The sequence below is a fragment of the Lates calcarifer genome, linkage group LG5, assembly GCF_001640805.2.
Source record: "Lates calcarifer isolate ASB-BC8 linkage group LG5, TLL_Latcal_v3, whole genome shotgun sequence".
NCBI classification, from domain to species: Eukaryota; Metazoa; Chordata; class Actinopteri; family Centropomidae; genus Lates; species Lates calcarifer.
The window spans coordinates 26,754,426-26,771,750 of record NC_066837.1 but is presented as its reverse complement, the minus strand read 5'-3'; the positions used below and the strand labels follow the sequence as shown (position 1 = coordinate 26,771,750).

Genomic DNA, 17,325 nt, shown 5'->3' with positions numbered 1-17,325 from the left:
TCACTGCGTCAATCAATGGCCCCATTTGTTAGGCCCGCAATAAATGAAGGTTATTAAAATGGTGGAGAGCATTGATCTCCTGTGGGCGTGCCATGGCTCGCTAGCAGCAACAGGTCAGAATTTGGACACCAGCTAAAAATCCAGAGAAGAAGTGTTGTGCATTTGGCCTACTCTTGAAATATAAACATTGTTTTTGGGATACCTAAGAAAAAAAATAGATGTGGCAAATGCTGTATTTTACTAAGGGCTCAGTGTGATTGAAACAAATGTCCTCGGTCAAAGTTTGGGCCAAAAGCTAAATGTCACAGCATCTTCCTGGCTGCCTCCTCCATCTTTTCTCCATGAGTCTTTGTAATACACACAATGCATCGTACAAATGGGGAGTTTCAGTTCCATTTAGGCTGTTTCACAAAAGGTGACAGGTGTAGCTGTGCGAAGAATGAAAACAGAAAACTTGAGAAAGAATTGCAAACCTTGCCTAATTTCTCACCTCCACACACCTGGTCAATGACTATAAAAGATGGTGTCATTATCGGATTGTTGGTTTTGAAAAGTTACCCCCTCATTCTGCTGTCTGATAGGAAAACACTGTGAAATGCTGACAAGCACTTCATTTTCAGCCTGCACACTGCTGTCAAGTTCCCAAAAGAAGAACCAATGGATGTGTGTGTGACTTACTGAAAATATAAATGTACAAGTAGACACTAAGTATATACTGTAAACATACTGTATGCTTACAATATTTGCTGTCTGTCTGCACAAGTAACCTTTATTTATCCAGGGAGGGACAACTATTTTTCAAGCAACACCCTGCTCCTTTCTCATATAGTTACACACATTAAAATACACAAAATAACTTCAGTAATCTCCAAAACTTTTGGCCAATGTGATACAGGCTGCAATTTTTGGTGCTTCCCACAACCACGAAAAGCTCAGATAGCTTTCTACATGATAATGTTCACTTCCCGAAGCCTCTACTATCCATCTCTACCAGGAGACAAGGAGCATTATTGTAGATTAATCTTCATTCCCAATAAAAACCATCAGCATTATCCTTCCATTAATTACAGTGATATAGAGAGGAAATGAAAGATAATATAAAGTGAGATAGCATCATATCCTTGCAACTAATGGGCTTGATAAACACACACACACACACATATATATATATATATATATATATATATACATATATATATATATATATATATATATACATACACATCTGAAACTGAAAATAACAGCTGAGCATCTTGTTCTGCTAAAATGTCCTTTTTTTCATCATGCCGATGTTGGTGCAGGATGTTTGCAGGTATTCTCACAGAACCTTTGAAGCCCCAAAAATGGTATTCAGGGCAGCCCTGGTGAGGATACAAGAAATTTCTTGGAAATCCAGAAAATCCCACGGGGGTATAAGAATCTTTGTCAAACGCATATGAACAAGAGATCAGCTGCAGCTTGACACAGCCTCAAAGTTCAGACCAAGGCCACTGACAGAACTGCATTTTGTTTAAGCATCTTAGTCTATGTCAGGTATCTACCTATCTCAAGGACACTTCAGCAGCAGGGGAGAATTGAATGTACATTTTCTGATTTAAGCACATTTCCCACATACTCTCCACAGTGAACTTGCTGCCATAATTCAACAAAGATATAAAATCACTAGCATGTAATTATTTTTAGTGCCTTGCAAACAAGTTTTGTTTTCACACTTCCGGAGCTGAAAGTCTATATGCTGCCTAATGAACTGTATACATTGATTGAATTCAACTAATGATGCAGAAGATAGAGCAGCACAGACCACCTGTCTCATTTCCACATGATTACAATGAGCTTGGGTATTGATGACTTATTGATTTCATTACTCCTAAATCGAAAAACACAACGGGCAGTGCATGTGTGAAAACAAGCAGGGAAGTATATGAGACAAATTTAAATGAGTCTTGCATGTGTGTGTGTGTGTGTGTCTGTGTGTGTGTGATCAACCACCGTCCAGAAACGGCAACCACCACAAGCCAAAGTGGCTTCCGTGGAAAATCATCCATGATGTCAACCTGATAATAATTAATAATTAAAAAAAAAAATCCCAGTCCTCAAAAAGAAAAACTGCTTGAGTTATTGTGTAAGCCCAAAATGGAGGTCACGTATATGACAAATACAGGCTATTTTCACACAGCTTCAAACTGTTTTGACAATTCAACATTCTGCTGTACTAAAGTATCACAACAACAATGTGCTGTCACTGTGTTAATTACAACAGTGCTGTGGGCATCAGGGAAAATGAAGGCACTAACTAGGCCACTAATGGGATATACTAAAATGTTGTGATAGAATTTCAAGGAGGATATGGTGATTCATAGTTGAAGTAAAGCCTTGTTGTGCTTGTGTGTCAGATAGTGAGAAGAAATAAGTATGTTTACAGACATGTTCCAGTTTTTTGTCTTATTCTGGGTTTGATCATGTTGGTTAAGACGGTTACATAGAAAATAGAAGAAACATGCTTTTTCCTTTCCCTGTACACACAATTCCAAATAGTGTCAAAGTTTCTGTTGGTGTGACCTTGTCTGTGTTTTGCATTTTTATTATTCCCTGTAAATAGTCATGGTGTATGTTTTTGTCACTTTTTTCTAAGTCTAAGAATTATGAATAAAGTTCAGAAGATCAGTGGAATGTGTTTCTGGTGCTATCTTGTCATTCATACACTCCCATCTTCCATTTTTGTTTTGCTAACAACTAATTTAACTTAAGCTAAGGAAGCACCTGCCCACATTAAATGCTTTCACGCACATTTTATAATGAAGTTACATAAATATGGACAAAATACTCTTATAACCAGGATAATGATTAAACCTGCAAAACACCAGCATGAAAACACTGTTAGCAGAGACTCAGTCTACAGTGTATTCCAAGCTTTTCAATACAATATTAAGGTACAGGTGAATACAGAAATGACTTTTTTTCTGTTAGATATTACTCTAGACCTTCACCAGCTTCACTAGACCCTTTAGCAGACAACAGCCTGAAAGAATACATTTTGGATTTTAAGTTGATTTTTCTTGTAATTTCTTTGTTAGACACTAGTGTCATTCTTCATGACAATAATAAGCAGTTTTCTGTGTTTTGAGCTGACATTTACTCCCCACAGTGACTGCTGAGTGTGTTCATTATACAACATTAATCTTTTTATGCAAGGAACTATTAATTAATCTGCTCTCAGATCCTAATGGGAGTCTTAATTAAAGTCAGGAACAATAGAGAGGTCAGTAACCCTACAGTATGTGTGTTAGTGTATTGTCTGCTACAGGTGCCTCATTAAAGTGATCAAGATAAAGTTCAAGTATCAAAGTAATTTCCAAAAAACAAAGTCACAAACATTCCCATCTTATATACTTACTGCACACATTCTCTCATTTCAGGGTCTGTACATGTGACCAAAAATGCTAAAAACATGGTGTTCAGAAACCTTTCACTGACTGTGTATACATGTATAGGCTAGTGCCCTGATCTCTGTGATCTCTGATCTAGTGTACTTTGGCCCAGTGCAGCACAGATTACATTGTACATCTGGCTGGCCACCTTGCTGCCCACCTACTGTCTATTACAAACATACCACATCATCCCTTTGTCTCCACACAATTCCTGTCCATTTATTATTGGCAGGTAAAATCGGTTCTGATCCATCTTCATGCTCAACAAGCTGAACAGCTCCCATACGCACAGAGTCCTAAAAATAAGCCTCAACAATGCATTTCTATGTCTGACAGGATATCAGGCCGGGATGAATGTGCATCAGAGGGAGACAGGACGCTGGCAGGGTTTGTAAAGAGGCTACAATGATAGACTAGGAAGGGATGGACATAAAGTTGTTGCATCATTGTTGCGTCAAGCAACTCTGACGTCATACAGTTTACAGCTCCACAGGGGATTGTGAAGTATAATAATAACTGGGGAGAGAAAAGTTTCTGTGCATGCAAGGTAGGTCAGCTCACATCCAGCTCCCTGACAGGTTCATTTATTCAAAATATGGTTAAAGCCCTGATGCTGTGACATACTTTTGGCTAAAATGGCAAATGGTGAGCCCAAGTCTAACAAGCATTATTTAAACACATATCTAACAACCTGTTCAAAACAGGCTTTTTTACTGAAGACATTTTGACATGTCACAGGCGAAAAGGCACATGTGTAAATAATGAAATGAATGATGGCTAGATTTTAAGCATAGAGTATTAGTATTGTGCATGCTGGATCACTGTCACACTGTCATGGCTTACTTGTTATTAGTAACACCTGCACTTCTCTTACAATGACAAGTCAAATAGTCTACTGTGAAAAAAAGCCTGATCTTGCCCATTTTGACAATTCTCTTACACCAAAAGGTGTCAATGTGTTAATTCCATCATTACAAAAAAAACACACTTCTTTAAGTAAATATAAAGAAACAGAAAAATACTGTTGAAACAACATCTGAGGCAGTATAAGCTTGACACACAAACACATTTTTATCTTTCCTACAGAAGAAAAGTGAAGAAACAAGCTTTGGTCAACTTAAACGTATTCAGTGATTCTTATTTATTTATTTATTCTTTTCTGTGTATTCCATAATGTATAATGCATCTTTAGAGTTGCTACGAGCCCTCATAATGCAGTAAAATGGCATACATTTCAATGCTCAGAATCACACCACTGCATTTCACTATGTTCTTATATTTTGCTACCTCTGTCAACACCACAGGATAGGAATGAAGCCAATGTGGAAGTGCCTACTCTATAATTTCATCAATGGTCACTACACACTGGTTCCAAAAACTCTCAAAACTTCCTGAGGTCCCCAGCCTCTCTGGCAAAATACAAAATCAATAAAGCTTTGTCCTACAGTCTATGGTTAAGAATGCATTACGGAGGTACTGACAGTATAATATCTTATTGATATGGGCTACTCAAGCAATATTACTGTTATTTTTGTTCCAGTTTTGACTGTGTTACAAATTGTAATGATTTCAGCTGATGTTTGTGAACTATCGGGCAAAGAACAAGTGAACGACTTGTGGATCATTTATGATCAAAGCATGTACTGCAATCACTTATCTAATCAGGTCGAGGTTCAAGTTTGTCGGCGTGAACGAAAATAAAACGAAAAATAACAAGTCATGACATCTGTTCATTGTATTAATTTGAGCCTATTAAACACATGTGAAATCATTACAACCTAATTCATGAATCTGACAGTAGTAAGGAAACAACTTAGACCAGGTCTAGCCACACCCTGATCTTATCTCTTTTTACTGCAATTAACATTGATGTCAAAAAATATTACTCTATGACTGTTGAATAGTTTTATAATCACCAGATAAGTAAGCTAACTGTTTGTTAACTACAGAGGGCCATTTTTCATCTAGTTAGCCCAGACCTTGGACTTTACTGTACAATGCTGACAGGCATTCATACAGCTGTATCTGAAAACTGTTTTCGTGATTCCACTGGCAGGTGCAGCGACTGTACACACAATCATGACGCACATAGAGTGGGACACAAATGTGCACAAGCACACACACACATCTTGATAACTGTCATTGGCCCAACAGGGGAATAAACACACCATTTTGACCAGTGGGCCTTGTAATTGTACAGACTCCTCTTCTCTCCTGTCTTCATACTGAGAGAGAGAGAGAGAGAGAGAGAGTGTGAGTGTGAGTGTGAGTGTGTGTGTGTGTGTGTGTGTGTGTGTGTGTGTGTGTGCGCGCACATGCTGCAGTACGTGTCTCTGCATGTCTCTCTGATTTCCCACAGTGCAGAACATCATTTACAGTCCACTCTGAGCCTCACGTTGCACGCTTCTCTTGCCAGGCTTAACACTTTGCATACTGACCCTTCAATATCCTAACTGCTGCAGAGACTGTCCATCAGCTTAAATCAGTCAGCACAATTGCAAGGCAAGCACTGTATGTGATCACACATGCACAACTGAAAAAACCAAAAGCATTCAAATCCATCATTTTTCAATTACTGATTTAACCCCAAGCCAGAGTTACATTCAAAGCCAAATTCTTCCTGCATAAAACACAAAAAGCTCTTTTTAGTCCCAGCTCTCCGAGCCCAGAAATGTGAAAGGACACATTCTTCTCACAAGTGGACAAATGAGGGGCTACGGCCTGAAAATGCTCAGAGTGATGAAAAATGTTACACAGTCAATTTAGCGTGACTTCCTGACAGGAATACCCATTCAAGCACAGCCCTTATCACCTCTTTTAAATCAACAGCAGCCTCACATTTAATGATGCCTTCTTATTCAACATTTCCCCTTGGCCTGACACCTCAACGGCCACTGCGGTGTAATTCCACTGATGTCCTAACAACAGTGAGGTGTTAAATTTTCATTTGGGTGAATTTCTACAACAGGTGCAGAGTTTGTGAAGATTATGTATGACTACATGGCATTTACCATCATTATAGCGGCAGTGCTCTGTAGCCATGAGGCAATGAAATAATCAGGTTGGTAGCACTGCAGTGGATCAAACGACAGCTTTATGAGAGCTGAAACACACTGTGGCCATTCATGAGGGAAAGCTTTGAGGCTCTCCTGTCAAAGCGCAGCATGGGTAGCCTCCAGCAGAATAAAATGAATTGGCACTGTAATAAAGACGAGGGTAGCCAGTGATTTGCTGCTGCGTCCTGGCTGTTTAAAGACTGATGTCCTCTTAAAGCACAGTGTGTAGCATGGGCGCATTTGATCTGTCTCTTTAATGAACTGAAATTTTAAGCACTGGCACTGTAGATGGCTAACTGACCAATCTTATGCCCCTTCCTTTAATGCACCAATGACAGCTAAGCACAACATCTGTATGAGTTGTTTGATGAGAAGACTGATGTCACTCCCATGCCTGCACTATAAATATGAACCTACAGGCAGCTACCTTACTATAGCATAAAGACTGAAAACAGAGGTAAAACAGCTATGACCTTGTAAACTATCATGATGCCATTTTACTGTATTTGGAGGGTTTAAAAGATAAGAAAACTACAGAATATCACCAGACTAGCGTAACGATGGGTGTAACCATTCTGAAACCAGGAACAAAAACCGTGACACAAACGTCACTGATACGTCTTCCCATGACACAATGCATCCCCTAACCCACTGCCGCCACTGCAGGTTCAGCCTGCTGAGCTCTCATTACGTTACTAACAGAACAAAACCCATTTTTTATTTCACAACTAACACTATAACACATGTAAATCATAAGATTATTATCTATTATCTTTAAGCTAGGGCAAGCTGTAAATATTACACTTTACACTTATTTTACTGTCTTCCAACTCAGTGTGTCACGTCACTATTGGTCCAGTCATCCAATCCACGAAAACAGAACAAAAAAATCAAGGTCTGAATTGAACTGTGGATTTGGAGAATCGTTACACACCTACATCAGACAGATCTGTTAAAACTAACAGAAAGTACCTATTTATTTTTTATATGCGATATGATTAAAAAAATCTAAATGGAAAATTTCTGGAGTTTTTCTCATTTGTAATATATAAAAATAGCTCTGTCATTGATTCCGCCCATGAAAATGAACATGGTCCCACCAGAGCTATTTGAACATGAAAATGCACCTATTTAGGGCTGAATAATTCACCAAAATATCATCAAAATATCTATATGGCCAAGTGCAATATCAAATTCCAGCAGCTGCATTTTTTGTTTTTTTGTTATTTGTTTTTTTTTTATATAAATGTAGTGCTGGTGTTATAAAGATGCATCACATTACAAATTATATTCTCAAGATGTAAGGGAATATCGTTGTTTGCCGGAAACCCCAGCAAAAATCACATCATCATCATTTTTAGATTTTTTTTTACAGTCAAAACGAATTCAAAATTCCTAAATCATGATTCATCTTGTAATTGCATATTTGTCAAATAATCTCTCATGCATGAATCTGAATGAGTTATACACTAGAGTGACAGGAGGATCATCTCCAACCTCAGACCACCGCTCAACACAGGGCATCCTTAACATCCTGCATCACTCCTGACATACAGCAGATGAGCAGAAAACTCACCCTGTCCTTCATCCTCCAGCTCTGCGCTAAAGCCTTGGAGCCCTCAATCTTCTCTGAGTGGCGTTTCTTCATGAAGGCCAGGGGAAGCTTCCAGTCATTCATGTCGGCCTCCTCCTCCTCAGCGAGGCCCATGGCCGGCGAATGAAGCAAGTCTGAGTCCATTTTCATCAGGGCCCTGCAGAGGAAGGCTTATGTTAGTAACAAAGATTTGATGAATTTCTGTGACTTCTTGTGCAGTCCAGATGGGAAACTATAACACCGCACAACATGATAGTTTTAGCTGTGGTCGGTTCTCTAATTTCATATCAACAATGAAAATGGCTATTGGGTTTTTCCCTAAAGATCAAAATCTGTCATCACCAGATTCAGATTAGTCACTGAAGTTACTACCAGAAACTGATTTTATTGTTGATATTGCACAACATTGTCAGTAACAGTCTTTACAGACATGAATGCACATACAGTTGTGTAAATGGGCCGGTGGACCAAAAATAAGAAATCAAACAGTAAACAACGGGGAGGGGGTATCACAATGTCTTTTGGTACCAACCAATATCTCTGTGACAAAATTTTAAAAAAGTCAAGTAATGACAATACATGGTCAGACTCATCCAAGGTCAGGCTGTCATAATCTTATTTACTCACTCTCAAATCAAACAGTTCCTGGCTTAAATCAGAATTTTGCTCATTTTAGATGAGTGCTTTATGTAGACAAAGTTATTTTGCCTGTGTTGTGACAATGTTTAACATTAAAGAACTTTTCCCTTTTTTGAAGAGAAACATTTCTAATCTTTGCAGTAAACGGTCAGTAATGTAGGTCTGGTATCTTATTGGCCCTAATATCAATAAGTGTCCAACAACATAAACCTTTAACAACATGACTTAACTTCCATCTGACCGGCTTTTCATGCAGCTGTAATATTTCAAGCAAGCAACGCTTTCTCTAGGAAACTGCTGCCGTGGAAACCTTTGTTATTGCTTCTTGTACTAATGTCAAGCTAGTGGTGCATACACTTGAGCTGGCTGTCGAAAAAATTACATAATCGGTGTTTTGACACAAAAGTGAAATGTGAGAATCAATGGCTGCTGAGTTTTCAAGTTTATGACCTTTAGAGAAAAAAAAACTCCCCTCAGGTCATGGGATAACGATTATGACTCACGTTTGATGATCTACTGTGGAACCTCGTGCTTGAATGAAAACCACAACAACAACTGAAACCAAACACACTCACACCTGGGTCCACTCAGCTTCACTGCTAGCTGACTAGCTGCCTGACTTTCCCTCGTGTGGCACCCAGGTTGTCACATTCTAACAGAAAGCAACACCTTAATGATGTCATGATTAACACAGCTTGAGCCACAGGTGAGGAGCTATGGGTTGTGTGCACCTGTAGTCGCCCCTGACTTCACAGCGAGCACCTGGCACGACAGTTAACAAATACACCTGCTAGCTAGCTAACCCTTAGCCAAGCTAGCGCGGCTAATTTGACAGCTCTTCCTACGGTCGGCCGTCAGACTGCACGAGAAGCGAGTGCTATTTAAAAGCAAAGAGAAAAGTGAGACAGAGCAGATGTGAAGAAATGGCGCTGGTGGTGGCAGCGAAGCGTGCAGATGCAGATGCGGACCTCGGTGCTGTGGGATTATCTACCCGGGTTGGGGAACCTCTCCGCCTCCGGACGATGACAGACACAGTCGCACAAACAATCCTGGTCAGAAAATTGTAGGGAAGCGTCCACAGCCTGTACAGTATGTCAAACCCGTCAAATCCGAGTTGGACGGGTGCGTGTTTGCAGGGGAATCTGCGGCTCCTCTCCCCACGGCTCTTCGCTATGGGAAGGGGCTGGAGACGAGGCCCATCTTCACACGGACAGTCTGCCACAGCCACACGAAGCACCGGCCACACTTATCGATGACTGGGGTCGTATGGTCTTCGTCTACGAACCAGCGACTCTGGGAGCTGATCTGGTGAGATAGTTTTCGTGGAACTCGCACACAATCCCGAGAATTTCTCCGGAGAAGCACTTCTTCAGCACTTCTGCAAGGGCGCAGCCATCTTGGGTTGGACCCAGAATGCACTGTTGGGGCGGCGAGGCTGTCGTGAAACGTCACCGCCGTTGTTTCTGTCACACACTCATATAAACATACACACACACACACACACACACACACACACTAACTCCGAGGAGAGCTAAAGAAAAGGTTGATGTGTTTAGATAAGATATATGGTTTCATGTCACTTTTCGTTATTATGGATGTATACTACCTTTCCTAAATAGAGACCATATTTAACAGAAGTAATTCATGCATATCTTTTGGTTTAAAGACGTGCATATTCAAGGCCTCCATAATTCATTTCACTGTGAATGTTATTATCTTAATTAGTATTATTTTTAAACAAATGTCAATTTAAAAGACCATGTTACTCTTTTATTCATTCATTTACTTATGTATTGTTTTGTGAGGGAAGAAGCCATTGAATTTAGGTAGGAATCATATATAGACATATATAGGACTGTTTGGCCTTGGCAGAGGTATCTTCTCTATTGAGTACCATTCTAATTGTATGTCTGTTCATGTAATTGTGACTTGCCTCTTCAGCTTTTATGTTCTTCCTGTTTTTAATGCTGCTGCTGAAGAAACAAAGAAAATCTTTGAGGACACTGTAGTATTTGTGTCTGTGATTTTATGTGCAATGATTCTGAAAAGAGACTGTGTACAGGGAACAAATGTTCCACATACTCTCACTCATTAAAAGGAAATTTCAATGAACTGCATATAAACTCTTTATGAAATGTGTCTGGAAGAACAGTTTAGTCTCATGGAAGCATTATCCATCCATCCATCAATTATCTATACTGCTTATATTTTGAGGGTTGTGGGAGCCTGGGGGCCAGTTTAGGTTCACCAATTAACCTGCATGTCATTAGACTGTGGGAGGAAACATAGAGGAAACCAGGAAACATTATACAAAATTACACTGAACATTCCTCTAATCTTATACTATATAGAATGTATTCCACATTTATCATTTCATTTTTTTTCCACCAATCATGGGATAGCAGTATCATTAGTGTCAGGTGTATAGACTTTGGCTGATTTAATAGCCAAGTGAAGATGTGCACAATGTCTCCCCTCTGTGTGATGTGTTGTATCCTGGGCCAGTTAATCTGAAAGCTGCATCTATCAAAAAATAGCAGGGGAGCAGCACCTCACTGTATGTGGAAGTGTTTTAGAAGTAGCCTGTGCTGTGTTTTAAGTCAGAGATGTGCCCTCAAACTGGTGACTCAGTTGCTGAGGTTGTTAGTAACAGATCATCTTTTAATAAAGCACAGGTCATTGGCATGTACTGCAAATATGGAGCAGCATTATGCTACAATTATTTGGAGTCATGTCTCAGGCCATTTTGCAAAAGTAAATCAAATATTTACTCACACTTGTTTTGGATCTGATCTTTGGTCTCTGACAATCTGGGAATTATCGGACTCTTTAGTTACCAACCAGCTCTTCTCTCTGTCTGTCTGCAGGTGCTGGGCAGGTGGTATACAGACAGTTTTTAGCCATACTGGTGGCATTGGCTCTAGAGATAACAGTGCTGGTGTTTTGGTCATTCTGTCAGTCCATTTTGGTCCATACAAATATCTCAACAGCTTTAGTAGCAGAACAGACATTATTGTCCTCCAGGCGGTGAATGCCAATGACAGCTATGTCTCCTGAATTTCCTTTGAAGCGTTAATGATCCCTTTGCTTTTACTTTTCCCTTCAATATTTCCTCATCTGACTTTGTTTACTGATAATTGGAAAATGTTTGCATGCTAACCTGAACATACTGAACATTATACCCGCTCAACATTATGATTGTGAGCATGTTACCATGCATACTACCATTTCACTCAAATCTTTGCTGTGTTTAAGTACAGCCTCACACAGCCATATGGCTGTGGACTTTTAGTCTTGTTTGCTGTAAAGCAGTAGCTGCCCCCCTGCTGTTCTGAAAAAAAAAAAAAAGTGAACTTGTTAGCAAACTGTTGCTTGTTTACCAGCTGTCCACTCAAGTTTACGTTTGTATACCACTAAACTGCAACACCAAATATGTTTTGTAGGAAACGTAATTGTTGTCTAGATTACATCCAGAGTCACCATGAGTTGGAGGGCAGGTACACAAAGTGCACAACCATCACATCAAAGACAGGAGTTCATATCCCCAGTCCTGTCTGAGGTAGGCAACAATGCAGACCAGATCCCTAACCAAGTGCTGTGAGTGCTTAAACATGACCATTAAAAAACTGAATAATGCTGGAGTTACCAGTAGAGGATTCTGTACTGCCAGATCAGATACTTTGGTGTAAAACACATACATTGTCTGTGTTTATTTTACTCATACATTCAGTACCAATGTATTCATGTTTCTCCAAATTTAATCAATTAACAGCATATCCTCATTACATTAATAGAAGGCAAATCTGGTCACAATTATGTTTCTTACAAAACATATTTGCTGTTGCAGTTTTGCTGTGTAGAAACAGAATGTCAGGGTTGTGTTCAGGCATCCATCAGTTACAGAGCAACTTTATCATTCAGTTGGAGTTGTGTTTCTGAGCTGAAATTCACTATAAAGCTCCATAAAGCTGAGCAAAGTTGCAGGTTCAGGTTCATAGTGATCAGTTCGTCAGTGCAAATGAATCATTTGATAATACAATTATACTTGTTGTATTCGTTTTTTGTTTGACAGTATGGTGATGTTTGCTGTGTACAGCCTTGCTTTTCTCAGCACCTGTTGGAATCAAGTGAACAAAGTGTATTTACACATGATTTTTTTCTTCAGCATCCTCTGCTGTCAGGCTTCTCACTCATTTCTCAAACAGCAGGAGCTAAAGGTTTGTTTGTGAAAGAAGTGTCACAGAGCAAAAACAAGCTGCCCCATCTGTCCCAGAGTCAAAATCTAACACCAGTCTGTGTGTACGCACTCAGGCTGTCAGCCATGACATTACTGAGAGCCCTTTAATTAGGACAGTACAATCAACATGTTTACTAGTTTGTTCTTGGTCAACGAAGAGATTTGCTCTAAGGCCTTGATGACTTTAATCAAGCACAACACAGTCTGTCTTGAGCACAGAGGACAATGCTGCGCTGAGATGACTAACAGCTTTCTTTGGGCTGTCAGCTCATCAGAAAACATGAAAATGCTACACCAGATGGATGGAGCATGAAAATATTCCTCTCAGTGCATTTGCCAGCGTAGCAATCATCTCTTCAGCTCTTGGCTTTGCCGTGCTAACAGCGCAGGAGCAATCTGGTGTGTAAGAAAGTCAGGTACATCCGACTGAATTTGTTCCTCTTGCCTTCCGCTCCCAGTGTCCACTACAGGGGGTGAAACCAATCCAATCTCCTAGGTGTGATAGAGGTTGGGACCCTGGGATAGCTGATAGCTAACAGAGGGGAGAGGAAAGAGAAGATTAGTCTACTTTTTTCTCCTCATCTGCCCCCTCTGTCATGTAGGGAACAGAATGACATGACCAACTGGGCTGGATCCTGGAAGCTGGAGCCAAATAAGACAGGGGCAGGGAAAAGGCTAAAATCCTCTTCCCAAGGATTGATTGCAAAAAAGGCAAGGTAAAGAAAGGAGAGAAAAGACAATGATGGATGGACTGCTTCAAGGACGCAAATGTTTCATGAGAGGAAGCCATGCTATCATGTGACCAGCACAAACAGACCAGTGATTCCTTTCAAGAGGGAAACTGGAGACACCAGAGCTGCAATGGGGCATTAATCCTCTTTTCTTGTGCTCTCATGTCTCATTAAGACACACACTTTACAGGAACTTTACCACTCAGCAACTTATTTTCACTCTCCAGTGTCATTAATCAAGTTCAGCAAGATTTGAAATATTTTACAGATAGATAATACAAGCTTAACCCTCTAAAATACATCAGACAGATATAAGGTTACTCAGAACTTTCTTGTCCACAATAAAGGCGAGATGCTCTGTCCACTTTAATCACAACAATTACTGTTTTCAAGCCATGTTTACAGTATATTGATTAAAGACTGCTGCACTGATTAGTGCTTTGTACTCCATTGCATATTGGTTATTATTTACCCTCTGAGCAGCTCCAGTGAAAGCCTCAGCCTTCATAACTCACACTCAAGGTTGACTGAGGTTGTGAATTGTAAATCCATCAAGACCCCAACTGAAATTTGAAAGCCGATGATTGCTGGAGTGTGCACTCTAAATGATATTCACTGGAGGTTGATGTAGATATTTAGATAGACATTATATTATTTTACTGGCTGCCAGAAGCTGCAGGCAGATACCGAGGCTGCAGATGGATGCTGGGGCTGCAGCTGACTTGTGATAGCTGCATGTTGAAGTTGAGGCTGGGGGCAGTAGGTGTTGGCCATCAAAGACTGTAGCTGGATTCTAGGGTGGGGGCTGTGGCAGTCCCTGGGAGTTATAGTCAGGAGTAGAACTGCAACTAATCATTATTTTCATTACTGACTAATAAGCTTTTTTTTTTTTTTAATTAATCAATGAATCGTTTGGTTTATAAAACAGAAAACTGTAAAACATGACCACCAATGATATCCTAGAGCACAAGGTGATGTCATCATATGTCCAACTCCAAATATCATTTACTGAATGTAAGAAAGTCCCAAAAGTCTCACACTTGAGCCATTAAATGTTTTTTCTTGAAGAAATTACTGAAATGACTAATTGATTATCAGAATAGTTAATTTTGTGAACAGTTATTAAGAGCTCATATTCCTCATTAATTAAAACTCCTTAGAATTTTATTTAAAATTTCATTAAGATTATTTTAAAATGCACATCCTGTTTTCAGTGTCGAGTTAGAGATAAACCACGACCAAAACACTGAGAAGCTTTGTCCATATTTAAAAATGTAGAATTATCTCAGATCAGTTGTTGTACAGTATATATATATATGTTCTCATATGAAGATGTTGTTCATGCTGAAGTTGAAAAAAAAAAACTGTGCTTGATGCACAACATGTAAATTTAACATATTTAAATACTTAAATACTTAGACTGACTAAAGTCTGTCTCTGTCTCCTCTTCTGTCTCTTTCTGCAGGTATTTCTGCCTCTGGAGCTGTAGAGTCTGATCTGTGATGACAAGTCTCCTGCTGCTCCTACAACTCCACTCAACACCTGCTGCTAGAATTAGAAATTACTTACACTGCTATTAGTTGTATTGCTGTGTTAGTAGTTAATACTTTAATTATCACTACTATCATTACTACTGCTGTATTACTGGCATCACCTTACATTTATATATGGAACTCGTGTTATGCTATGTTCTTCTGTTGCTATTCTCTACCCCCCCCACCCCAAGCCTTGAGATGACTTTTGTTGTGATATGGCACTATATAAATAAGATTGAATTGAATTGAATTGAATTGAAATTAAATTAATCTTAACCCATAAAGCAAATAATCTACACAACAGAATTAAATGTTTCATAAATAATTAACCTGAGAGATTATAGAGTGAAAGGTACATTTTTGGTTTTATTTCAGTTGGCTGCAGGCTGGTGCCGAGGAATGCTGGTCCTGAAGCTGCACATAGAGGCTGTAGCTGAGACTGGAAGCCCTATAAAGTCAGACAAAGAATTAAGCTGCAGTTGGATGCCAGAAACCATTGTTCATGTCTTGCACTGCACTGTGGCTGCTCTGTAACTTTTATTCTTGCTGTTTAATCTGTCTTTTTCTATTTTAGCTTTATCTTTATCCTCTATTTTATTTGACTCTTTTAAATCGTATTTATATGTCTTTTTACGTATGCCTTGTGTTTTACACTGTAATACCTTATGCCTTATGTAAAGCACGTTGGAAGGTAACACATAAATAAACTTGTCTTAAAGGCGAGGGATTAGGCTGTAACTTACAGGCAGGAGCTGCAGGTTGAAGCTGAGGGATTGCTGTTGTGGCTCAGGAGGCAGGTAGCTGTCAGATACTGAAGGCAAAAGCTGTGGCTAGAGCTGGCAGGAACAGGTGGTGGCTGAGTCTGCAGCTTGCTAATGCAAGATGTAGGCGTATTTTGTGGCTTTTCTGAAACCAAGTTAAACAAATACAATTATAGTATTCATATATCAAATTCAAAGTATTCATTATTTTTTACTGTGTTTAAAGATGTTCTTCTCATTGTATGTTAACTTACATGCCATAGCTGCAGGTTGGAAACTGATGGCTGTAGGTAGTGGACTGTAGCATGCTGTTAGAGGCTTTAGGCAGAGGCTTGGGATGAGACTAGAAGGAACTGGTGACAGTTGAAGCAAAGGCTGATTTAGATTGTCTGGGTGCAGGCACTGAGGTCCTGGGAAAAGCAAATTTGTAGTTGGCAAAAATCAGCACATACTGTAAATGAAACTAATAAAACCACATTTTCATATCCATGTTTTCCCATAGACTGCGCTGTAGGAATTACTGAATGTGATTTTACTGCTTGTCATTTCATATCATATCAAGTAGAGGACGAGGCTGTGCTGTTGGAAGCTATAGTCAGAGGCTGAGGTTGGAGGGAGCATGCAGTTTATGTGTGACAGAACAGAGGCTGTGAGCTGAGAGTGGAGCTGCACTGATGCTGAGGAACTGTGAAAGTCAAAGTGTAAGATACACGTGTTATTAAAAGAAGCTCTAGTTGGATGCTGGTGCTGTGGTCCTGAGAAAAGCTAGGTTATAAACAACAAACATCACTGTATTAGTGCAACAAATAAAATAGCATAATCAGGGCGTTGTGTTGAGGCTGGCTGTCAGAGGATGTAGTCGCAGACCAGTGCTGCAATCTCCTCCAGGATGTTTTAGGTGGAGGCTTCTACTTGATGCTGAATATTGTCTGGAAGTTGAACAGAAAAAGAGGCTTTAGGTGGAAGCTGGAAACTGGACGGAGCAGGTGAGAGCTTAATCCAGAGATAGCTGCTGGAGGACTGATGCACACACTGGGTGGTGCTTGTTGGTAAAGACTTCTTAAATGCTGCAGCACGATTACTGACAGGAACTAGGAAAAGAGACCATATTTCTCCTGTGTTAGCCTCTCTACATTGGTTCGAGGTGGATGGCCGTCTACCCTGGTTCTGCTCAAGGTTTCTGCCTCTTAAAAGAAGGTTTTTTCTTGCCCCTGTCGCCTAGTGCTGCTCATGGTGGGAACTGTTGGGTCTCTCTCTGTAATTACTTATTTTAAAGAGAATGGTCTAGACCTGCTCTATATGAAAAGTGCCTTGAGATAACTTTTGTTGTGATTCGGCACTAGA

General features: G+C 39.8%; 1 protein-coding gene across 5 annotated transcripts in view; it reads right to left on the bottom strand.

Annotated features, from left to right (window-relative positions):
* The window catches only part of rptor (regulatory associated protein of MTOR, complex 1), a 162,063-nt gene extending 151,212 nt beyond the window's left edge, over positions 1–10,851 (bottom strand). For 4 of the 5 annotated variants that reach the window (XM_018678493.2, XM_018678497.2, XM_018678496.2 and 1 more), the window contains exons 1-2: positions 9,686–10,850; positions 8,061–8,235 (exon numbers count right to left, since the gene is read on the bottom strand). In XM_018678493.2, coding sequence (XP_018534009.1) covers positions 8,061–8,228 — 168 coding nt within the window. In that variant the 5' untranslated portion in view covers positions 8,229–8,235; positions 9,686–10,850. Of the gene's footprint in view, positions 1–8,060; positions 8,236–9,685 lie in introns of all 5 variants that reach the window. The other variant, XM_018678495.2, reaches the window with a different exon arrangement.
* Between the last annotated feature and the right edge of the window lie 6,474 nt (positions 10,852–17,325).